The 25,921-nt window shown below is 34.4% G+C and overlaps 2 protein-coding genes across 3 annotated transcripts in view; both read right to left on the bottom strand.

The window, feature by feature from the left end:
- Window positions 1-1,504: 1,504 nt before the first annotated feature.
- On the bottom strand, window positions 1,505-6,839 carry LOC144708031 (type I inositol polyphosphate 5-phosphatase 4-like). Of its 2 annotated transcripts, XM_078581322.1 has the most exons (11): window positions 6,223-6,839; window positions 6,047-6,137; window positions 5,806-5,877; window positions 5,638-5,722; window positions 5,454-5,558; window positions 4,272-4,652; window positions 3,360-3,495; window positions 2,735-2,928; window positions 2,278-2,386; window positions 1,919-2,067; window positions 1,505-1,829 (listed from the first exon to the last, which is right to left on the bottom strand). In XM_078581322.1, exons 1-11 carry the CDS (start codon window positions 6,250-6,252, stop codon window positions 1,703-1,705), a joined length of 1,479 nt encoding a protein of 492 aa, XP_078437448.1. In that variant the 5' UTR covers window positions 6,253-6,839; the 3' UTR covers window positions 1,505-1,702. The 2 variants fall into 2 exon arrangements, with proteins under 2 accessions (XP_078437448.1, XP_078437449.1); XM_078581323.1 differs by lacking the exon at window positions 5,454-5,558.
- An 18,942-nt stretch (window positions 6,840-25,781) lies between these two features.
- LOC144707697 (LIM domain-containing protein PLIM2b-like) overlaps window positions 25,782-25,921 on the bottom strand; it is a 2,272-nt gene continuing 2,132 nt past the window's right edge. The window contains exon 5 of the mRNA XM_078580911.1: window positions 25,782-25,921. This exon is cut by the window's right edge and continues 165 nt beyond it. Coding sequence (XP_078437037.1) covers window positions 25,868-25,921 — 54 coding nt within the window. The 3' untranslated portion in view covers window positions 25,782-25,867.

Genomic DNA, 25,921 nt, shown 5'->3' with positions numbered 1-25,921 from the left:
TCTTCCTCGAAGTGGAACAAAAATAATGAGAAAATTATCACATCTGTATAGGTATCATATTGAGTTAAAAACAAGGAAGTTTGGCATGGGAAGGACTGTGGGAAGGCATCTAGAAGCCATAAACTTGTGTGGCTCGTTTGAATACATACAAGGAACAAAAACAATAGCATGTTTGATTCTGTGTAAGGTGATTCCATTAATATTTAACATCAGTTTTACAGATCTGTTGGGATTGCTTTATTTTCCTGCATAATATATCTTCAATGTTTTTACCATGGCCATCCAAATCCAAGAGATGGATGGTGAAGATGAAACATATTGGTTACCTAAGCCATTATAAAGTAATACAATGGTCTGAGAACAAAACAAAATTCCCCGTAGTTCTTATTGGTCATAATTATTTTTTAGCCATTAAGAATTTTTCACACAATATATATATTGTTTAGATTTAGTGATTTATCAATGTATTTTATGTGAAGTGACTAGGAAGAAAAGGACCCATAACCATTGTATGGGATAAAAGAATGGAGTTCAAACGATGAATTGTTTACAGTCGTAATAACGGAGTGATTTCGCGGATGACTAACCTTTTATCTATATTTTAATAGTCTCTTCATAATGACACATGGCAATGTTATTGGCCACAGAATTCAAACAAAAAATCCCAAGAAGCCTACCAAGGAAATACCACCCTGATAAGAAATACACGACGAGATCGAACTTCTACGTACGGATCACATCCTGATATTGACGTGTGATTATATCTTCAGTCTGGCATAATGAAAGGCCATGGATGATCAACGACAGTCCCAACGCAAAGGGAATTGACTTCGTTTCCTCCGTAAAAGTTGAAAGACGCCAGAGGGCAGCTGACGTTGACTGTATCGTCGTAGTTCCAGGACGAACACTCTTAAACTATTTTACAAATATGAAACTACAAATTTTTAAATGATTGGAAAATATGGCATAAAAGCATCAAATGATGATCAATGTACTGTGGATCACTAAAAAACGATTGATACTGGGGCTTAAAATTGTTGAATTCGTATATATTAACCATGATAGTTGGTAAAGCAGGGTCTTTAATTTTTCTCTCCTTTAAATCCCCATCATCTCTTATATATAGTAAATGGATAGTGAAGTGCACGTTACCAAATTCGATAGACGATAGGGTCGCAAAATTCGGGCATTGAAACTCCTAAAATGGTATACATCAAGCATGGAGGTTAGGTAAGCCTTGTTCATTGACTTTTCTCTCCTCCTTAAAATGTTCGAAATCTCAAACGAAGAGTAAATTCAGAATAAAGTTCATACCGCATTAGATTAGGGGCTTGCCCTATGATATGTTGGGATATGTCTTTGATTTGCTGGATTTTACGTTCTCATACTTTTTCTGCCTGTATTAGAATTCTAGTAACTGTATTTTGGGGTCGTTGCGTAAGTCATGTTCGTCGATTTTTCTCTTATTCTTTAAATGTTTATCTTCTGAAATATATAACAAATGCAGAAAAAAATTCAGGCTATCAAATAGGATAGAGTATGGAGCCTCAAAATTTGGGCTTAAAACTCGTACTGCTATACGTAAGATCGTAGTATAGATCTGGATCATTGAGTTCTCTCCTTTGATCTCCATCTCAAATGGTTGGGATTTAAATACTTAGTAGATATTTACCTGTTGTCACATCTAATTATCGTACGCCCCTCATTTCGAGTTAGCCAACTCCGCAGTAAAGACGCCATAGACTGGGCGATGGTCAGATAGCTTTGAGTCCCCTCGGAGATAGGACTGCTGACTCAGACCCTCTCCATACCACAAGATCCGATCGCACCTATATGTCGCAGTCATCGTTGTCATCATCATAATCATCACCGTCTCTTCATGACTATGATTAAAGAGCATCATCATGATTTTGCTTACCATGCTGGAGTTCTTCCTTTTTCCTTGGCTCTCTCGTCGCTTCCGGCAAAGCGATCTGAGTTGGGCAAGAACTTGTATGTGGGTGGGAAAGAGATTTCTCCCTCCTTCCACTTCTCGAACACTCGCTTTGATCTTTGCTCCCTATGAAGCTGTAAATTGTATTGTTACAATAATGATCACCGTTATGATCGTCATCACCGTCAAGATTGCCATCATCATTCTACATGACCACACATCATTTATTATATAATTTTTACTTTATTTATTGGCATGTGCTTATAATTTTTTTAGTTAATTTTCTACTTAGATTTTATTAATGTTTCTTTATTTTCTATCGTCGTAAACTTCTAATTGTTTACCTGGTCTTTTTTGAGAAGAGAGGCCCAGTCGCCGGCCCGAGCAAGGGACTTCGCAGCATGAGGAGAGATAGCGAGGCGATAGTTCAGGTCACCGAGCCAGATAACAAGCCTGAATTAGGTTCAATGAATAAGAATCTGATTCAGGGTAACAATAATGCATAAAATCAGCCGACAATATTTAATTTAATATAAAATAACGCTCGAGGAAACTTAACCAGTCACTAAAGTACACACAAATAAGTGAACATTGATCACACACATAACGACATACTTGACACTATAAATCAAAAGATCTGTAACTAACCCTTGGTTGATATGATCTATAGAACCCTATTTTACTATTCTTGAGTCATCGTCTCTCTCAATCACTCTCTTACTATATCTCTCGTACTCTTATTTTACTTTTCTTCTTATTTCGAAACTTATATCAGATGGGTTTGAGAGAAAATTGAGCTACCTGTGATCGAGAATTTTATCTGGCAGCCGTCGTTCTCCATGAAAATTGAATGCAGAGAAGCGGGTCCGTTTTAGAATCGACGTTACGTCGGAATTTCGACGCAGTTCGTCGCCTTCCCTCTCTCCGGACGTGAGATGGCAGCAGACAAAGCAGATGCTGGTTTGTTTCAACGACATGCTGATAGAGATGGAACCCTAAAAAAAGATTGCCGAGTGAGGTTAAGGCGAGACAGACTAGGGGAAATACACATGGAAGACTAATAGAAAGAAAGATAGATAGATAGATATATATATAGATCAATAGACAGGTAGATAGATGGAGAGATATATAGATATATAGATCGATAGATAGGTCGACAAATCGATAAATAGTTATATGGATAGATGGATTGATAGATACATAGATAGATTGAATGACAGATAATGGAACGAATGACAGATAGATAGATTGAATGATAGATACATAGATAGATTGAATGACAGATAATGGAACGAATGACAGATAGATAGATTGAATGATAGATACATAGATAGATTGAATGATAGAAACATAGTTAGATTGAATGATAGTTAAATACATAGAAATATAGATATAATGAGAGAGGAAAGAAGTGGGAAGGGTTTACCTTGTTTCGGAGATAACCCATGAGGCCCCTGCCCACACAAGAAACCCTAAGGTCTCTCACTTCATCTTTTAGCTCTGTCCTAACCCATACGGTTAGGAAAATTCCTACCATCTGCTTTCTAGCCACCAACGAGTACCTAATATGAAGAAGTCATTTTATTTTCACTTGAACAATGAATAAGGTCTACGTAGATATGTCCAGATAAGCAAATGTATTTAAAAGGAGTATAAATATCTACTCCGCCAGATATCTTCCTCTTCACATATTCCTGAATGCTCTGCCTATTTTCTTGGACCTAAAGTAGATGATTCGATGCTTGTTTGGCTGTATCCGCTCTATCAAGAACTTATCTGAGTTTTTTTCCATTCTGACCTCAATAAACGAAGATCGATCGATGTGGAGGTGGATAGAGATATACAGATCGATAGATGGATAGATAGATATGGAGAGAGATAGAGTCTGTGAGATTAAGAGATAAATTTACAGATAGAGATCGAAAGATAAAGAGAGAGATTAAGAGAGAGAGAGACAGAGAGACAGAGAGACAGAGCGAGATCGTTAGAGACGGCGAGATATTAATGGATACATAGACAGAGATAGAGAATATAAAAAGAGAGGGAGAGAGAGACCGAGAGTTAGGACAAAATTGAGGAGAATAAGCGAACTTTGATAAATAGAGAGAGAACGAGTGAACTAATGCGAAAACGTTAACAGAGGAAGATATCAACGGCCAAGAGAAGACTTGGGTGTGGATACTGGATATCTAAGAAGAGCGTATATGTGCATGAAGTGAATAAAGAGCAGGAGTGGGAACAAGATAGAAGGCAGGAAGAAAAATAATAGATCAGATTAGAATTAGAGACAGAAGTAATAATAAAAGAAGCTGAGTACAACAAATATGTCATTTAATACCTTAAGCGTTCGTCCAACTTTTCATCGTTATCTCTGTCAGTGGAGGACGAACTAGGCGATAATATAATAGCCCTAAACGAGCCCTCACCTTCATCCTCTTCGTCGGAGTCGCTCCATCTGTTATCATACTCTTTTCCTCCACTGTCTATTCGAAAGCTGCTTCTCAAATTCGGGAACGAACTTACGCGAGTGAAGGCGAATGGGGCTGCCACCGTACTACGAAACGATTGACCGCCGTTGTAATTGTTATTGCTCTTAATGCTTCTTTCACTACTCGAATTATTGAGTGTGTTCGAAATAATGGAGATCCACTTCTTTGCCGGAGCGTTGCTCTCTGATACCAAGACATTGCCGGCGTTCAAAGGCACTATTTCCTGAAATCTGTATTTAATTTCTATTATGGCCGAGTTATAATAATAGTAACCATAATATAGTAAGGAGAAAGACGAACAAGGACGGGAGCAGGAATTCTGGTTGCAACTGAACTGAATTCCTTATTACCGTCAAGACATAAAATAATAATCACAAGAAAAAACACAACGAGAGCAACGAGAACATGAGTTCTTGTTAAATCTTAACGGACATCTTATTTGCGACCAGCTATAGTAACATTAATCATAAAATATGGAATACCAAGAAGAACAACAAGAGCAGAACATCTAGTCGAATCCGAAGCAATATTATTATTATATTGCAGATGTACTAATTATAATAGTAAAAGAAAGACTAAGAGGAACTCAATTTCCTATTAGAGCCCATCAATAATACAAGACTTCTCCAGATGCATAACAAAGAAAGACCGAGGAGAAATATAAGAACAGGACTTCGGGCCGAATTTGTACGGAATTTCTAATTACACTCCAGAAACAAAAACAACAATAATAATCAATTATGACAGAATACAATAAACTACAAGAAGTGGACTTCAGTCAAGCTCTTATTAGAGCCCAGAAGTAATAATAATAATCAGAACCGTGGTCATAGAAAACAGTAAGTAAGAAGAACAACTAGAACAAAACTTCGGTCAAGTCTGAATCGAAATTCTTATTTCGGGCCCACTAATTATGATATTAGGAATAACAATAATAATAATCATAGGAATAATCATCATCGTCAACATCAAAAAAAGGAAATACCAAGACTAACGACAGCCAGAGGACTTATGTTCGAGGAAGAATGTACCCAAGAACGTATATGTCGGCAGATGGGTAAGAGAGGAGCCAATCGTCTATATTAAGGTAAGATGGTGGAGCTATACCGCCCACGTTCCATGTAGCAACGAAGATACTGGGGGCAAGGATTAATGTTTATTTTCAGAGTCGATTTTTAACGGAACACACTATGCAGTGATTTGAGCGAAATCAACCTGTAGTTTGAAGCATTTGGTGAAGTCTCCGGGTCAAGATCAAATATTTTTTCCTGTCCAGGGCCGAGATGCCTCCTAGATGATCCTGAAAGGATACCAAAATGGAAATAGTAAATTTTACTTATTAAGGTAAAAACTTACTGGAATCATGGCTTTTTCTCAGCTCACCTGTTCTGGTTTTCTTAAAGCTCCATGATTCTCTCTCTGAAAAGCTCGAAGATCTCCAGTCCCAGTTTTTTCCTAAGAAGCCGTTTTACGATGATGACGGTTGAGAAGATGAAGAAAACAATATCGATGGGAGATAAACGGCTAGGAATCGACAAAGTGAATGATTGAGGCAAAAGACGAAGAGAAAGGTCGGTAAAATACAAACTAAGAACTTAACCCGAAGAGAGATGAATCTACGCACCTCTTTGGGCTGTGTCATCAATATTCAAGTTAAGCTCAGATTTGCACCTGACCAGAGACCACTTTATTGCCAGATTCTTTCGCCAAGTCGGCTTGAGGTGCAGATTTAAGAAAAATGAACAGTTAGCATGGATATAAACATTACAGCAATGAATAACGTAACAATGTTAGAGAAACCTTGCTTTGTGGGCGGTCATCATTGTTCATTCCTGTAGAGGACCACTTACAACGGAGATGTATCCATTTTTCCAACCAACAGTTCACGCTTCCCAAAGCAAAAGAAAGTAGAACATGCAAAGAAGATAAATGTGGGGAGATATGAAGAGTGTACAATAATAATGATGATTTGGCTTCTCTTTACTTGTTCTGCCAAAAGGTAGACCAAGGACTTGAAATCTAGAAAAACGTTGTGAGTGGATGAAGCGGTCACTGGGAAATAATTTATAGATTACCCAAAGGATACTCGGGCTTTCATAGATCCCTTTCCCTCTACTTCTCTGATTTCGCTTTCATAGATCTCGATTCTTTGGGCTGAGATGCATGGCGGCCACATGCTTTATTCTACTTCATTACGAACTCATAATGACACTTATTTAAGATGCATATATTTATCCCTATACAGAAAATGAAATCTAACAATTCTTTCTGGCTTCACTGCTTGACACGTTTATCGAATAACTGGCACGTCTTTTTCCCCAAATACTTCAACATCCGTCCCTTCTATCCATTCTTTCACCACATGATCATGCTGCACTCATTCAATGAGCGTGAAGAATAATCGTCCGGGTACTCTTCTGGCCTGAAATGGCTGAAGAATTCGCCACGAAAACAGAAAAGCGATAACGGCAAGGGTTGCGCAGATATTAGTTTGCAAACATTTTATTTAAATAGATTTTTTTTACAATTTTACTACAGTAAGGCTCCTTAAAGCTATGTTCTCTTTAGCTTAAATTCATGCAGTATACCTTAGGTATATAGTTCGTTTGAGGAAATACTATGCTGATAAATCCTATTAGTTCGCTCGGCTCGGTTTAAATCTATCAAAGAACGTGTTTAAAGAGAACAGGGATATCATATTCCGTAGAAATACCATGCTGTTCAAAAGATGTGATATCATTTTCTCCATTCGTGGTCTTTTTCTGAGGAAACCCTCTTATCGATCTCCCGTATTACCTCAACTAAATGATTTCTACTGGGAAATGAGCTTCGTATAGAGGGCTTAATGTTGTGAACCATAGTATTTTAGGGCAAAAAATATATAAATGATTCTCAAATTACGCAAACCGTAAAGCCGTAAATGCGTTTATCTAAAATTATGAATTTGTCCAAGTTCCATTTCATGCAAAGAATTCTATAGAATAATTTATCGTAGGGCAAACGGTGTCGACGTTTACAAGAATTTAAAATGAAATGAAAACGTCTGAAGCTGAGATCACCTGGTAATAAAAAAAATTTCTAAGAAATTTTTGTAAGCAGAAATGAGTCCATTTTTCATATGTAATTTAATAACTAAATGGTTTTGCTGCCGTTCGGCGTAGATTTAATAATACCTTTTCTATGTACCATGTTAAAGAGTAGAATACTACAGTCCAGAGATGGAACGGGTGAATAAACAACGACCACATAGGTTGACTTGATTCGAGGGGCATGTTCGCAACAATCCATTTCTTGTTCCAGTTTTCGTGACAATATTTGTCACCTTTCAATAGGCCATGCCAATGCCACATGTCAAATGACCTCAATGAAGGGTAAAGCCCACAGCCTCAAGTCCCTTGTTGTGGATGAAAACACATGAACTCATCTACACCAGCACAACTCCTCTTAATTAGGGGGACCATATCCAAACATGCAGTCATTGTCGTCTCGAATGGTGGTCACCGTCATAAAGAAGGCACCAGTTAATAATTTAGTGTTCCTCTTTCTTTTTATCCATCTATCCCGGAGAAACCCACTTTACTGTAAGTAGATGAAGGAGACATCAGTGGGTACTGACGGCAGAGTGATATTAAATAGATGAGAGACCCAAACGGCGTCACTCTCTTTAATGATTTGCTTTCAGGTCGGAAACGGAGACGCAGTTGCGGAGATATAGGTATATTTTATATCCAGAGTATAGTTGCACTACTTGACATAATTAGGAAAGGACTCTTGAGTGGTGCGATTAAATCAATTCCGTGTCCCACCATCGATAAAGATCTGGTACTGACATGAGAAATGTTATAGATCTCTCTCTCTCTCTCTCTGTCTCTCCCTTCCTCTCTCTCTCTCTCTCTCTCTGTCTCTCCCTTCCTCTCTCTCTCTCTCTGTCTCTCCCTTCCTCTCTCTCTCTCTCTATGTATGTATGTATGTATCTATCTATCCATCCATCCATCTATCTATCTATCTGTCTATCTAACTATCTATCCCTCCATCCATCTATCTATCTATCTATCTATCTATCTATCTATCTATCTATCTATCTATCTATCTATCTATCTAGCTATCTAGCTATCTATCTATCTATCTATCTATCTATCTATCTACCTATCTATCCATCTATCTATCTATCTACATATATATCTATCTATCTATCTGACTATCTATCTGCCTATATGTCTATCTGTCCATCTATCTATATATCTATCTGTCTATGTATCTATGTATCTATCTATCTATCTATCTATTTATCTATCTATCTATCTACCTATCTATCTACCTATCTATCCATCTATCTATCCATCTATCTATCTATCTACATATATATCTATCTATCTATCTGACTATCTATCTGCCTATATGTCTATCTGTCCATCTATCTATATATCTATCTATCTATCTATCTATCTATCTATCTATCTATCTATCTATCTACCTGTTTATCTATCTATCTATCTTTCTATCTTTCTATCTTTCTATCTTTCTATCTTTCTACCTACCTATCTATCTATCTATTTCGATCTATCTATTTATCTATCTATTTATCTATCTCAAATGTATATCTCCGTTTGTCACTACATTTCATCTTAAAACGTAAAAATTATAGTCTCCCTAAATAGAAAAAAACTTTATGAGAACAGAGCATATAAAAATAGAGAAATACCAGGATGGAAATGCGGTAAATTATCTTTCAAATGATTCTACACACGATTGGATGTCCTATACTTTATATTTACATCATTCGATGGACACTTAAGTCGAAGGCATGTCAAATTGGTTTATAAAAACCTTGCTGATTTTTCTAAGAACTCCCCGCGATAATCTCTGGTCGGAAAATAAATGATATCCTATTGTTTCTCTTCGATCTTTCAAAATAGCTACCGCAGTCGGCGTCAGAAATAAGAATAGGAAACAATTTTGATTTTCAAAATTATTAGATGATTTCTCATTTTTTGTTAGAATATAATATGTTTGACACAATTGTTTAGGGTATCCAGTGGAATATGCATACGTACACAATATTTAGTTCTGATTCAAAATAAGGAATAAATAGAATATAAAATACAATATAACTTTCATGTACTAAGTAGTACCAGGTATTTAAGAATCTATACCATAGATGATGAGAGATTTAGATGGTGTGTCAGTTGATGTATAGCTCGTAATCCCATTTTCTGCCTTAAGTGTGAAACAAAAAAGATATAAAAAGTAACAAATTTTCTCAATTCTATATAAATTAAATGCGAATGAAATTATGTAACTTCAAATTGATTAAGTCCAATAAGAACTATGTGATACAAAAATGGGAATAAACAAGTCATGGCATTATAAACATTAGTGGAGCCAAAAATCCTAAACCATACATGCATGTTTAGTTTTTTTCTAAAATCATACCGGTCGGGCTTGCCATAAGCTAAAAATAAATAGACAGATGACAAATAAATTGATTTTTTACTGAAACTTTTTTTTGGCTGCTATAAAGATTTAGTATTATAATGTTTTCTTGTATAACTTAAGCTTTGGAATTTTAAGATCCAAAAAAAGGGGTTTGGGTTCATTGAAGCAAGGGAAATATAATTGCACCCTATCTAAATTTTGCATTGAAAATTGAGATTTTTTTTTTTGTCGTCATACTACCCCCTTTTCATATGCTCATGTTGGTATGTTAGCTTGTGCAGTGATATGATATTATAGCTTCTATCATATTTTAAGGTTTTGAAATATGTCCAAATGATAGAACTATCATAGAAGCATTGTTAAATAAAATCTTAAACCTCACTAATATTGACACTATAAAAATTTGAGCTATGTTCACAATGATATGTGATTATTCAAATTTGTGTTTATAAAATTTATAACTAAATGATACAAGGTTCAAGTGAAGGATCATCAAATCAACAATCTTAAACTTATTGTATGTTTGAAGGTCTCTTAGTCAATCATTATCACAGGACATAAAAGGAATGAAAAAACTAGGGAATGAGGGATTAATAAACTAATGGGAACTAATTAGATTATATTTGTTTTATTTGAAAAGGAGCACAAATCAAAGCTGAATCATTGGCTAATAAGGTTTCCCCTCCACTGATTCAGAATGCATGCAGTTTTTTCTTGTACATCATTTTCCAGTGACAATAGAGCCTTGTTTTCTAAACCCTTTAGAGACATTTCAGAATGATTCAGTTACTTTTGGATTCAAGAAATTTTATTTACATTTTGGCTTTCCATCAAGTTAACAAACATGTGTTAAAATGACACCGATCTTTCAAATGGTCCTAAATTCTCAGAGACTATCACCAGGCAAAGAATAAAAGTATGATGATTTTTTAAGGCTTAAAATCATATTCTCTGAATCAAATGGCCAGGTTTTTAGTGTTTTTTAGAAGCTTCGCACACATGATCCTTTCTGCTGAAGCCATGTACTCAGCACATGGAGCTTAAAGCTTGGGGTTTCTGCCTTTGCTTTGAGGTGGGATGACTAGGTAGAACTCAGGATGGGATGGTAAATGCCACATTGAGTTGCTTAAAACAAACCACCAATCTACACATCGTTTTGAATCTTGACATTTGGAGAAATGATGATGGTTCAGCCCATTTCCTTGTCTGAGGGTGGGAAAACTGTCTTACAACCATTGCGCCAAAAAAATGCTCCAAATCTAAAATCCTGAATGATTTTCAATAAGTGAACACAACACTTTGAGTGACCAATTATACTCTGTCTGACAGCAGTGGAAAAACAGTTAAGTAGCCACTAAAAGGATTGATCTGATTCACTCATAAAAGGACAAGTAGACTTGTGGTGCTAGTGTAGTGAGTGGGGCTGACACGTAGCCTTGAAAGCTGAAGGCATGACGCCTGTGGCCTGGTGTAGAGGGCCTGGTGCAGGTAGGTTCGGTTCAGATGATGGTAGCTTGAAGAGGTTGCAGCAAGAGGATAATACAGCACAATGGTGGCCTACTGGTTGCATGAGAGGGCACATGCAATAGAGGCGCGAGACAGCATGGGGGGATGGTGGTCGATGATAGCTCTAGCAACAGTAGCAAACAATAGTGTGGGCAACAGGATGGAGGATGGCACTAGCCCTAATAGTGGAGGACGGTGGCAAATGGTGATGGTGGTGCGACGAGATGCAACAGATATGGTAACTCGAACCTTTCAGCAGAGATGATGATGACGGGGGCAATAAGTGGTGGCAACAACTGAGTGGGAGTTGGGGCATTTTTTTAGAATAAAATTTCAATTTTAAATAAAACTCCCCATGTTCCATACAGAAATGTCCTATTTTTAGGCTCTCTAATACGCTAGTTTTAGAACATTCAAGATTCAGTAATAAATTGAATTTGGATCCTTTTCATGAGGTTGACTATGACGGCATGTCATAACTTTAATCACCTTCTCCTGAGATAGTGGTGCCACAGCAGATGGTGGTGCATCGTTGTGCTTCACCATATCTGTCTCTGAACCTGTTTAGCAATTTACACCTTATATGGATCCCCTTGGCCCACTATTGAAGTCTAGTGGCGTACAAGGTCAACTTTTAGCTGAGTCGTTATCCAGAGTTGTCATTTTAATAGGCATGAAATCCCATTAAATAATAAATATACACGTCTAAAATAGATTTTTGATGTATTATGTCATCTCTTCATTAAATAAATAGGGGACTATTATGGAAAATAAACCTAACACCTAGAGAGTCCCATGACTCAACCAAAGCTCTAAATTATATTGGACTCCCTTTCATGCATACCAACAATATTTACATGTCTTCTAATATGAAACTTAAACATGATATTTTTATGCATCAACATATAAGTGTAGATGAAATAAACCATATCTTGTACTTTCTGATCAATAAATAAATTTGGTAATTTAAATGCAAACATTAATATGGATGCATGATATCCTATCCTATATTTGACTCATTGTAAGCATAAGTCCAGAAAATAATAAAATCCCCTCAAATTTCAATTAACTCCCTCAAATGTAATGTATATTTATGATAAAAGCATAATAGTGCACTTTGATTTTAGTGTGTCAAAGCATTGCCCGAGTACATACCTTTACTGCCATTTCATGATAATAAACAAGTATCTCAATGCTCTATTTATGATACCAGTAAATGTCCTAAGTAAGCAAGAAGCATTCACCTTGACTGAAACACAGCTAAAAATATATAATTTTTAATAAGTATGGTTGAAATTATCGGTTAAAACTTCCTCCCTAGACTTAGAGCTTTATCTATAATATAAGTACACATTAATTGCAGCTTATAATACAAGGTGAACCTACTGTTTTCCTTAATACATTCCTTTCCCAGTTTCTTTAAGTTAGAAAAGGAATTAAACTTTTTTAGAATTTTAATCCTGCAAAAAGTGCTAATCCAACCATCGGTTGCTGATTTATTAACAAGGCTTTTCCCATGCAAGTGTAATAATAATAATAAGATCGTAGCTCATGTTTTATGACTTATTTGTCATCGCTTCTCATCGAGATTAACTTAAAGTAAATTAAAACACAGCCTTTATTTATCAGCTGTATTTTATATCTCGAGAATATGGCATTGAATTTTTAGAGGTGAAGGAAGAACTGTACGATAGACCACTTATCACACATTCTATGTATGTACATTCAAACGATAATAAATACAGTCCAGCTAATCTGTATTTATTATTTCTTATATGACCACCTGTTTATGCTCAGAATAAAATATAGCAAGGAACAAATCATGTGATATCCAGCATAATTTAATTGAATTTGTGATAGTAAGTCCCTTTTCTATTGCCATTGAACCCAGACGGCTCTCACCTGAAACTTTAACTGAAACATTAAAAATGGTAAAATGGATTCCTTAATCAAATGTAATTTGAGAGGTTTAATGATTGTCTTAATCTGCGGTAATTTGTGAAATGTCCAATAAATCATGTTTCCCTGTTCAATAAAGCATTTACCGGCTTCAACACTTTACAAAAACTCTGTGAAATATGTTATAAAGTAAGCCAGATTTTAGGAAAACCCATATTTACTGAAGGTTATTGAGAAGTGGTAAATGAACAGGGGTAGTTTTGCCATTATCCACAGTGTTCAATTCATTGGATCATTGTGTCACTCATCTATTTTTCTCAGGCTTCCAGAATGCGGTGATAGTTGTTGGTTCAATAATTTGCCATTCCCCCATTTTTTTATTTCTCAGCACTGCTGATTTTGAAGGATTCATATACACTCTCATATCATAATCTCACATATCAAGTTATGATTTTCATCATTATCTTTCTCGATGGTTTGATCAGGAATTAGGGATGTTGTATATATTCGATCTGGCTGGTGGGGTGCAGTCACTGCGGCATATGGCAATTCTTTTATATAAGACGACATAAAAGTGTTGGGTATGTTTTATACTATATATAATAAAGGGTAGATGAGAAGGGTTTATCATAGTTATGGGAAGCACTCTGATATCTAGAGCTTCCTCAATGACTAGTTTTAGCACAAATGAACACCTCGTTCCTATAGAAGCTTTTATCACAAATTTTCATGATGAGCCATTTGCACCAACTCTCATTGGATTTATAGAATTTTCAGAAAAAATGTATTTAGAGTGATTTCTCATATAAAGTAGATCTTGTACTAAACTATGGATCTGTGATAGCTGATGTATCGGTATCTAAGATAATCCTTGACTATCTAAATTTCAGCTGCATCAGATAGCCCATGATGTTGTGAGAATCTCCGATCATATGGGAGATTCATCCTACGAATAATACTATCTGAAGTCGTATCAATAATATATAAACCTTGATTTCGATGGGTTATCATCAATTTCCCTCTACTACCTTCCTCTAGTATGAATTTATGTTCATATTTCTAATATTTTATAAAAAGGTTGGACTAAGCTTGGACCGGGTAGTACATCATATGAAGACTATCTATTTTTACCCACCCAACCATGTTTTGTCTAGATTTCACTCACGCCCTCCTTGTAAACATAGTTCACATCTACCAATCCATTGAGTTCTAACAGTGAAAGTATTTATTGAAGAGTTCTACTAACACATCTTACAATAAACAAGCTCTCAAGATGAGTTCCAAAATACCTATTTTACAAATAATTTGGGAGAAAGCTATTAGTTGAAAAAATAATGTAAGTTCTAAATTATATTAGATGGATAGTTTCCAGGCAGTTTTACGAAAGATATGGATTGTGTTCAATTTAATTAATCAATTTAGTTTTTAATGTCATCGCCCATAAGAGTATTGAATTTTCTTTATTTGCACAACATGTGTGGGAATGATCTATTAACTTCTTCATATCATTACTCTTTTTTATCTCAAGTCCAGAGACATAGGTGAAGGGTATTAAGAATAAAAATAAAACTTTGAGATAATACATAACTAAAATAAGCAAAATATGTAAATATACTATTGGGTTCCACGAAGAAAGGATATTACTTCTATTTATATAATGTATAATGATATCTACTAGAAATAAACCATATGAAATAATAAGAGATAAGAATATATAATAAGATTAAGTCAATATAATATAGACAATCTCTACTAAAGTACTAATATTTAAGAATAAATCAAATGTGTTTCTAAAATCATGAACGCTAAAAATACAGAGGAAAATGTAGCTTTTTTTCATAAATGTGTGTGTGAATTACGAATGGGATAAAATGACAATTGATGGAGTATATGATCTCTGCATATCTTCCAATGTTTTGGTCACAACCTATTACCTCCGTGTAAGTTAAAGCTACTTAAAGTCTGTAAATACTCAACACTTTCTGTATTGAATCTTCATTGTGGGCATCACATTTGCGAGAGTTATCTTCCCTAGTCATCTTCCTTTTTCCTTCCATAACTTAAAATATGACATCTTTTTAATCTCTCATGTCATCAATATGCATGTCTCTCAGATTTTTCTCATAAATATGATTTGGTAGATATTGATTTTTATGCCCGATTTCTATGTCCATGCATTTGTATTTTAAACCTTGGGTTATTGAACAGTTTTATTTACAACTTCCTCTTTCTTTCTATTATAACCTCAAAATCCCTATACCTTAGGTGAGTTATAAAGGGTGTAGTTTCCTATTGGTATATTCTTGGCGAGTTCCATGATTTCTATCAATATAATGTCTCATGACATTTAGCTTAAAAATTAGTTAATTCAATGACTAAAGTCTAAATTTGTGTGTATTTACCATTTGTTTATATATAAATGGTTTAAAAAATAATTTTTTTTTCACCTAATTTGAAATACATAAATTATAATGATACATTTGAGGTCACTTATGTTTACTTGAAACCACCACAAATAGACCTTCATACACTAAAGTATTTATTATTTTCATAATTCGGCAAGTCATCTATCTCAATCATCAACACTCAAATATTAAATACAAGCTATAAAGCATCTTTCACTACAGATTTGACTATTTATTTTCATTATTCTTTTAAATTAATAAATAATTAAATTTATTGATACCAAACAATAAAATCTTTGCCATTCATGTAAAATCTTGGAAATCGATAAAATTAGTTTTGGCAATGATGAGGGACATTCTAGTTATCACATCCATAGTGCTAATGAATCCAAAAACTTGGTGAAATAATTGTGATGTCGTTTTGGTTATTTTTCATATATATTTTATGTATTTGTTTCTTTGAAAATATATATGTAATGTAAATTTATCCATTTTTTCAGAAATTATATAAAACCATCATCTTGATATTGTATATTGCTTATTGTAGGGTTTTGCCTGTGCTTTGAATCAGGCACAGCAACTGGCATCACATAAAAACATTTCACAGTGGCAAATCCAAAACAAAAGAATAGTTATCCATAATATGAACTTACAGGAGGCTAGCTCAAGTATACAACACTGTCTTTCTGACCTTCGTGCCAAGAGAGAACCATGGGTAAGCTTGTTAAAGAGTATTTAACCACTTATTTGAGGATTATATATTAGCATCCTTAATCTTATTCATACGTTACAACAGGGCAGAAACATTGTATGATTTCTTGACTCCAACAGTTTATGAAAAACTTGGTTGAGAGAGAAATATACGTTAAAGGAGTCATTCAAAATACATTTTTTGAGTTTTAGTAAAATGTATGCATAAAATAGTTTTAACAGGGAAATTTCATGAGTAGTGCTGTTTTCACTTGTCAAGTCATTGCAGGACAAGTGGATGGAGAAAAGAGCCGTCATGGTCCACAAGACAATGGCTTTTGTCATTTCGTAAATTCAAGATGCATCTCGATGGAAAACTAATTAGATATGCTACAATCATATGCGGAGATAAACCATCTACTTAAATAAGGGCTTCCTTGATTAGAAACCAAGCCCGCCAGGAATTAATAAAAAGGATATTAGAGCAGTTATAGAGAATAATGAGATATAGAAAAAAAACAGGACTTTAGGGAGAAATTGATATTTAAAAGGAATTAGGCAGAAAGAACTTGCATATAAAGTCTAATAGATGAGAAAGGGATCAAGACGGAGAAAATTAAAATAGAAAACAAAACAACAAAACCATTCATACTCAAAAAAGGAAAATAGAGAGAAAGATAGAAAGAGAACAAAAATTGGAGCAATAGAGAAAAGAATCTCACCTAGCAGACAATGCCTTGTGGAGAGCACACCCTCATCCCACCATCAAAAGAAATGGCACTACCTTTTGAGGAGTTGACCTGAGTTATGATGGATCATCATAGTCAACCCCTGATCCCTAATCAAAACTTTATTTATTATGAGTATTTCATTTATGAATATTTTTAGGTTTGAGTTATCTTAACTCTCCTACAAGGCTATAAAACGTCCTTCATGTATTGCCTTTAAATATCCATTTTCCTTGACATAAATTGTCATAGGGCTTTCTCTGAACCCATGCCCCTTTCATTTCTCCAAAGAGGGGGGCCACTCCTCTTGTGTGCATAGGAATTCAATTCTTTTACAATATGATTATACCAATAGATCCAAAAAGCATCATATAGCTGAAAATTTTTATTTAATGAATTTGGAAAAGGAGACAAAGCGCATTGACATGGCGCATTGTGATGCATCACCAAGTCAAACATTTAATACAGTCACACCTTTTTTCCTTACACAGTGTAATTTTTTCGTTCACTGTAAAGGACACATGGTGCTCTAGAACACTAATGGAGCAAAAACATAAGGATCCCTGAAAATTTATCCCTCTTTCTTTCCATGCTCGTTGACCTATAAATTGAAATGGGGATCTTTCAAAAAATTATCCTTGAACTTCCTTCCTGAACTAATTGGCACATTTAAAAAGATTTGGTTCTTGAGATCTATCAAGCTTGTTCACGGGGTACTACGCATTTTAGAGGAGGAAACAAAGAAGACAATCAGCTTACCTGCACTTGAAAAGTTGTGATCCTGATGGAATATAAGGACCCACAATAAGTGTCCTCGCCTTACATTGGTTCTTTTCAGGTGCATGGCTAGCTTAGACCCTTCACATCATTGCATCTTACCATTACATCACATCGTACACCTTTCACATCCCCACATAGATTCCATCTTACTGTCATCCAACATATCCAAATAATTATTTCATCACATCTGTACCTATCTATTTTTACCCTTTTAGCATGTTATCATTACTCATTCCTGTCTCACTCATTCTTATAAAGTCATTGACATCCTTATCTCCCATCCACTTCAATCATCTTAATCTATTAATGATTGTTTCCTTCTTGGATCAAATTTTGATTGTCTATCTGCCCCATGTGTTATATGTATCTCCCCTCTTTTCATTACTCATTATTTAAGGAACAATAAATGATTACTAATATTCCGTGTGGAGATAATTCATACACATCACTAGGTACCTGTACTTACATATATACATATTTATATTTTTATTGACTAAAATCAAAAGCACTATTAAGGAATTAAAACTATATTTTTTGGTTTAACACGCATCCACAGTCATTTGAAAAATGTTATGATTAAAGGATAATTATGGTTCCAGTATAAATAATTTACATGTTCTTTGGGTTAAAATAATTAAACCTACATGTTGAGTCTACAACTATCATAAATTTTATTGTACAAATTCCTGAATAATGTTCTTAACCATTCCCTGGCAGCAAAACAACGAAGATATTGATTTCTCAGGATGAAAATATTTCATATTTTCTTAATTATCTTTCCATCTCTATGAATACAATAATGTGTTCTAAACCCAATTTGCTTACTGCCCCATGTCTCTGTTTTCTTTTGTCAAATGGAAAGCATACACTGTTTTATGTAATGCTTAGTTCAGCAATGTTTTCTATAAAAGTATCATTATGGCATCATATTGATGGATATTACGTGGCCGTCAAGCCAATCACACTACCATGTATATGAAGTCCATGAATACGTGCAATGACATAGTGAATTATGATGAGATCATAATACATTGATCACTAGTCTTTAAACATGTATTCTAAATATTCCTATTCAAGGATAGTCGAGACGGACATCAAATTATCCAGATAGAATAGCACTAGCTGATCCTACTTATTCGATAAGTATAGCTGATCCTGTGGCTATTAGTGTGGCGACACCAAGGATAGATAGTGGGTGCTCTTTGGAGAAAGAGTTCACTGAATTGATCCGTATGAATCCCTAAATGGTATTATACCTAAACATTAATCAGGTTGATTCAAGTCACAGTTGTATAAGTGATCCACTGACTTGAGACACCAAGGACATCTCGTAAGCTGACGACTACATTTTGACTGTGATATATGAGTTCCTAATCATGAGATTCAAATAAGTTATAGATTGGATGTAGTAAGAAGCTTACGGAGATGATTGAGTGGTCAAGATGGGATCATCCGCCCTCAGTATAAGAGGAGATTGACTCGAGGAAGACGATGCAAGAAAATCCCTGGCCAGGGTAGTGAGGATATTGGAGAAGGCTTTCTCCGATGATCCCCATTACGCATCAGTACTAATCGAATGACGGAGTAGAGTTTGACGATAAACCATGCTCTAAGTCGTTCGAGAGTCTCGCGCGGATGATGGATTATACATCTACGGTAACCGATGACGGTAAAGGTTCCATGAGAGAGTTTGAGACTACTCAGTATCTTCTAGAGCATGAGGTGTAACTTGGCACCCCACGGGCTGGAAACTTAACCTGTCGATTGGGTTAAATCGATCCTTATTTAATTAATCTAAATGTTGATATAGTAAATTAATAAGGCTGGTCAATAAATGTTATTGGGCCATTTAAGTTATTAACTAGAACGATACATGGGCCTAGAGGGTCACAATCACAAGGTCATAAGGGCATTGGTGGATATATTTTTCTTTGGAGGGTTTTTGAGAAAAAACCTTAAGTGAAATATGAAGAGGGAAAGAGTTCTCATTTTAGACACCCATGCAATTTTCATTTGAGAGCCCCTCCCCTCTCCACTCTCTTCTACACTTCCAAGGAAGAGTGTCTTCATGGTGAGGAGATCTTCAAGGTTCTCAAGAAGAAGTGAAGAAGAAGACGTGGAGATCCAAGCTCTGAGTGATCACGTGGATACTTCTAGAGGCCGAGCGCGTGAACGGCTTCATAACAATCTCGGAACGACAAAGTCAAGGGTGGAACGTGTTCCCCAAAAGGTACTACAAAATTTCATTTTGATAGATCGATTGAAAATCGATCGACCACGCTTCCGCATCCATGGAATGTATTTTTCATGGATGAACCAAACTACAGAACCCAACACATATATCATGACACCTATTTTATAATCAGCAGGATGATGTGGATGAATAGAAAAAAAATTTATTTCAGTTGCAGAGAATATGGTTGTAGCAACCAAAAGAGAATGACACTTGTCAACCATTTCAAATCTATCAACTTATTAGCACGGAATACATCAAAGTGAAACGTTGTCCTAGACTCGTGCCAGAATGTTACTCAGGAAAATGTTCAAAAAAACCTTAAATATGCCCTGCTAGGATGTATCCTCATGTCAATAAACTAACGGTTTTTATCATATTGCTCCAATGGTGACACATTAGCGATAAATATACTACATGTAGATGTAGAACAATGGAATCTAAAAATGGATAAATTGAACACACAATCCAATCAAGGCAAATTAAAACCAATACAAGAGGACTGATAGCTTTTATAATTAATATTCCTATTTGGAGTGTTTTCAAATGGTAAACATTGAACAAGGATAACTGTCAATCTTAATCTCATATTTGAGTATACTTGTATTCAATGGAATCGAATTTGAGTTAAAAAATGAAAAATTGTTCTGAAAACTCAGAGTAAGATATTGAAACATCCTTTTAAAGTGTAACATAATCACGAACTCATTAGCTATTCAGAATCCTACATTATGTAGATAAGAACCAATACTAGTTTCATGTCCATCTCATAATAAAATACTTTGGAAAATTTTGTAGGTGGAAAGATCATGGCTCGTGAACATTGATTCATGATTCACTGAATAAAATATGTAAAACCTAAATATTGATTTTATCTCAAGATTTGATTCAGAAACTAAAATTTATGTAGTATTCTGAATGAAAGTCACATGTCAAATGTAAGATTTTTAAGAACAACTCTACATTAAATTCAACAAATGGAATGCATAAGTATCATTTTATTCTATAATCAATTCTGAATATTTTATATCAAACAACAAACGCTGAAATAAAAAATAGCATGTATGTATTAAATGTGATGTTTGTGATGCCAAAAGTCTCTTGAGTTTGGGTAGCCAATACTCAGAAGGACGTCTTTCCTATGAAATGGAACTACCAAGCAGCCGGACCATTTATTGGCGTTTTCTTCTTCTCAATCAAGCAACATAAAAGATGTTATAGAGAGAGTCAATGGAGAAACAATTCTATATAACACAGTATTATTCACTTGTGAATGTCGCGTATATCCTAGAAGTTATTGTCAGCTAATTTTTAAAGTCACTTTCTATTGAAAACCCAATGGAACAGATCTTGCTCCTTTTCTGGCTACCAAATAGATGACCTAATATATATAAGTATATGAATGACTCTTCAACTGTAAAAATATTTTTATGCAAATCGATATGTATAAATTACACAAAAATATTTTGCAGCATTTGCTCTTAATATAATTTTACATCTTAAAAGGGAATTTTTAGAAAACTAATAGGTAGAGTTTATAGAAGACACCAGTTAAATAGGGCAGGAAAAGGAACAATGAAGATATTTGGAGATGATGGCTATAAATAACCCCGTGAGGGAGGGCAAAAGGGAAACAGGACTATTCTATTTCCTCTCAGACCTAGTGCGGGAGCCGGAGCTGGAGCAGTCGGAAGGGCCATTCGCGGCAGCCAGTTTGGTGGAGATCCAAACAGATCTCATATCTCTCTTCTCTTACTCTATGGTTTGTTGAACACTTTTGATACTTTCTCAATTGTTCTTCAATAGAAGTTACATCATGTTTCTGAAGATCGGTATATTATGGGAATTCGGCTGGTTGTTATCCACTCTATATAAAAAACCTAGTTTGAAATATAGTTTAGAATGATGTTTTTTCATGAAGGATCTTGGAGTTACAGGGTAAACAAGATTTTCTTGTGAAAATTTGCACATCAGTAGCCTTTCTATTTTAAGAATTAACAGGTCAAGTAAACTAACTTTGAGAAATTACAAACGTAGCTAGGTACCTCACAGTATTATCTTTTAGATTTTTTTGGAAATATTATTTTTTACGTTTAATGAAAATTTTATTAAAATATAAATATCAAACATAAAAGTTGGAATTTGTCATGTGTTTTAGCCATCAACAAAAAACTTTAATTAGCACCTCAGAGAGAGTAGACATAAGAAATTATATAGAGAATAATCACATGAAGCAGAACAGAGTCAGATAGAAGAAATGTGAAATTATAATGGGAGCTATTTTTTATGTTTATAAGTGGTTCTTGCAAACATCCTCAATCGCAAAGTTAAAACTAAATTATAAACTTGTACATTGTATATTTGGTTTCAAATAATTTATTCCTTTTATATAAAGTTTCTCAAAGAACTCATTATTTTTTTTCAGTGTGGTGACAATTACCTTTAAACAAATATGACACACCGTGGATCTCAAATCATGATATCAAACTCTTTTCATCTTGTACCTATTTTATGTTGTGTATGTGAGCAGCAGGTGTTATCCCTGAACATACGTTTTTAGGAATCAGATAGCAGGAGATATAAAATAATATGTAGCTTCTGAATATATTTTTCCTGTTTCCTCACCTCATCTCTTATGATTTTATCATGAACTTTGGAGTCTCTCGGATATCAAAGAGATGTAATCATCCTTCGGAAATCCAAAATAGAAAAATTTAGCTATACAAATACAGAAAAAAAAAAATTTTATTTTATTTTATTATCCATATTTGATCATTGTGTTTGGGATTTGGACTCAGTAGGTTTGCGCGGGTGTTTTATTTTCAAACAATACAACAACATGTCTATTGCACCATATAAATTTTTAGTGTAACTAAAATAATATAAGATGGAAATATATAATGTATTTGTATAGATAAGGGGTTTTCAGCCAATTTAAACTCTTTCAACCTGCCATCTGGATCTACAATTCTACTGGCCAGCTCATGTAAGCTGCCAGCCAGTTAACATGCTTTGGTTGCCCAAGAATCCATTGTCCAAGAAACCTAATATTCAGAGCCTTTAATCCTGGAATGTATTTGAACACAAATGAAGGGCCGTTAAAACTGTATTCCAACTTAAATACACACTTTTGTTAAGGTAGGCTGCACAACGTTTCGAAAAGAATTTAAAATCTTGAAATCATAATGACGAGATAATTTCTACCATATTTTTTATGATAGCTCATGTATAGTTGGATATTTTCTTATTAACAATTCACCTTTAATAAAAACTTTTGTTACACAAATAATTAAAATTTTATATAAACTTTGGGATAATATGAATCTACTATAATGTGAAATCTGAAATTATATATACGTTTGATGATATACAACATAAATGCATATTATTAATGCATTAAGGAAATAAATTTATGTTATTACGTTGGGTTGGGCTATATATAATACATTTTGGCTATAGATTCATTCATCAAAAAATAAATTGAAACTATAAATCTGTCGTAGTATTATTTAGTTGAATTCATGTACTTTGCCTAACTTTGATGATAAACATTGTCTATCTTTTCTAAACCATTCCTTGAAAGAATTTTAAATGTTCGAATAGGTAAGGAACATGTAATGTTGGGTAAATTTACCCTCCAAAATAGTCATAAAAATAAGAAGTATTTATATTGTAACCAGATGTTGACTTATATAAATTACAGCGAAACAAAAAACAATGTTCAAAAATCGTGGAGGGAAGTAAGTAACCAACTTGTGGCACAATTTATGGGAGACTCACTCAATGAAGCATCAAAAAATTAACTTACTCTCACTTTTAAGTTCTCCTGATTTGGTGGATATTTTAATATTTTTTTATAGTATTTGAAAGTTATAGGTAAGAGGAGCAAATATCTAGAAGGGCTTTTGTGTAATTCCAATTTCCATAACTGCTGGTGAATTTCATCTTGATAAATATTAATTCGATATCAATATAAAGGAGTAGATAAAGATTGCACGAAGTTAAGAAGAGAATCAAGAGATAACTAAAAGCATTACTTATGGAATCATATTCTATGCTTGCTTGAATATCAAAAGCATTTCCCATTGAAAGCTAATTAGTGATTATTACATTCTATATCCTAGAAATTCTATCAGCTTTAAATTATCTGAATATATCTAAGCACTTAGATTTACTAAATATACAGACTCAAATTGGATCCTAGAATACTTTGAGGGCCAACTAAGTCAACACTTTGTGGGTGAAAAGTAAAATGCTTTGGGGGACAAGTTGAAGGAAGTCATGTACTATTGATCTGTGGAAGACTTTAGGGTGGAGGACAACAATCTTCATCATCCTTCTATTTTATTGGTGTTACTAATTTTTTAGTGTTCCAATTTATTGTCACCTCTTGCAGCATATCCCAAACATAATTAAGGACTAACCTAAGCTGTATCAAAAAAATAACTAAGTTTACCGTATCATCTATCTGACACCTTTGATAGCTATACCATGTTTGTCATAGCAAACTATATTAGAGTGATTTTTTATATAAATTTATAGAACATAATTTTACAACCTTCCCCCTCCTTAGGTCATACTTTATCCAGTTAAACTCACATAGAATATGACTATAACCTTATCTAGTATCGTTCCTTAAGAAATCTGTGTACAAGTGCAATATATTCTCTGATTGCAATTTTCCTATCGTAAGATTCATCTTCACCTTATAATTATACCAAGAATATCTGAAACCAAAACCTAATCAGAATAAATAAGGGTTGCCTTCAATTACCGACATATTTTTCTTTACGAAAAAGGCTTTCAGAGTCCAGGTGCACTCGTATTTTGCCAACTCCAGCCGTCCAAGTCTTTTTGAAGATTCCTTCACCCATCGATAATTTAAAATAATAATGATTCATCAATTCCTAAATTTTCTTAATATTGATTTCTTTCAACCATTGTTTTATCAAATTTATTTCACATATATTTGTTAAGTAATGATCAACTCACTAATATTGATAGCAAATAAAATATTATATAGTTTTTTTGGAAGACTGATAAATTATCCTTAGTGCACCTTGGGTCATAATATGTCGTATTCATGCAAAAAGATGACGATCTCACATTACCTGTTTTATTTACCATCATATCATAGTGGAAATATCTCAAAACGTTAAGAATCATTTGGTATTAGTTTCATGGGCATGAAGAGGATATGAAAGAATGTTGCAAAAATAATGAAAAATGCTAGCTCTTCTATGTATGGACCACGAGTTCTGATTCTATCCCTTTGGACTTGGTCTTTTTATACCAAGAATTATTTATAAGCTTATAATTTAGCTCTTCCGTAGGCAATAGCTAAGGACACAGGGGCCAAGGGATATTCCACTCATGGATTTGAATGGCCTCGTTTTGTTTAGTCCTCAAGACAATGAGACTTCAAATATATGCCTAAGGAGTAGTTGTAAAAATCAAACATAAAGAGCCCGTGATAGAAAGAAAGATAGGGTACAAAATATAGTAAGGGCCTAGAGAAACAAAGCAAAAAATTATTTCTTTTCTATTTAAAAAAAGGGTAACGAGGTTTCAGTCTGCCAAATTTTGATAACCAAATCACAGTCCAGTCCGAATTTGGTTCCCCCGGTATTATTCTTTATGTATAAGAGATTAAAACTCATGGTCCTTAATAAATGTCAATAAACTATTAATAGTTCATCATTTCTTGTTTGTGTGTATTAGAGAGAGAGAGAGAGATATGAGGAAGAGAATACAGAAAGGAAAAAAATCTAGGAGGATGAATCAGGGGCAGGGGCTGGCCCGGCACGCCGGACAGAGGAGAG

Source organism: Wolffia australiana, chromosome 9 (genome assembly GCF_029677425.1).
Source record: "Wolffia australiana isolate 7733 chromosome 9, ASM2967742v1".
Classification (NCBI taxonomy): domain Eukaryota; kingdom Viridiplantae; phylum Streptophyta; class Magnoliopsida; order Alismatales; family Araceae; genus Wolffia; species Wolffia australiana.
Note: the sequence above shows the minus strand (reverse complement) of the source record. Positions and strands in the feature narration are given on the sequence as shown.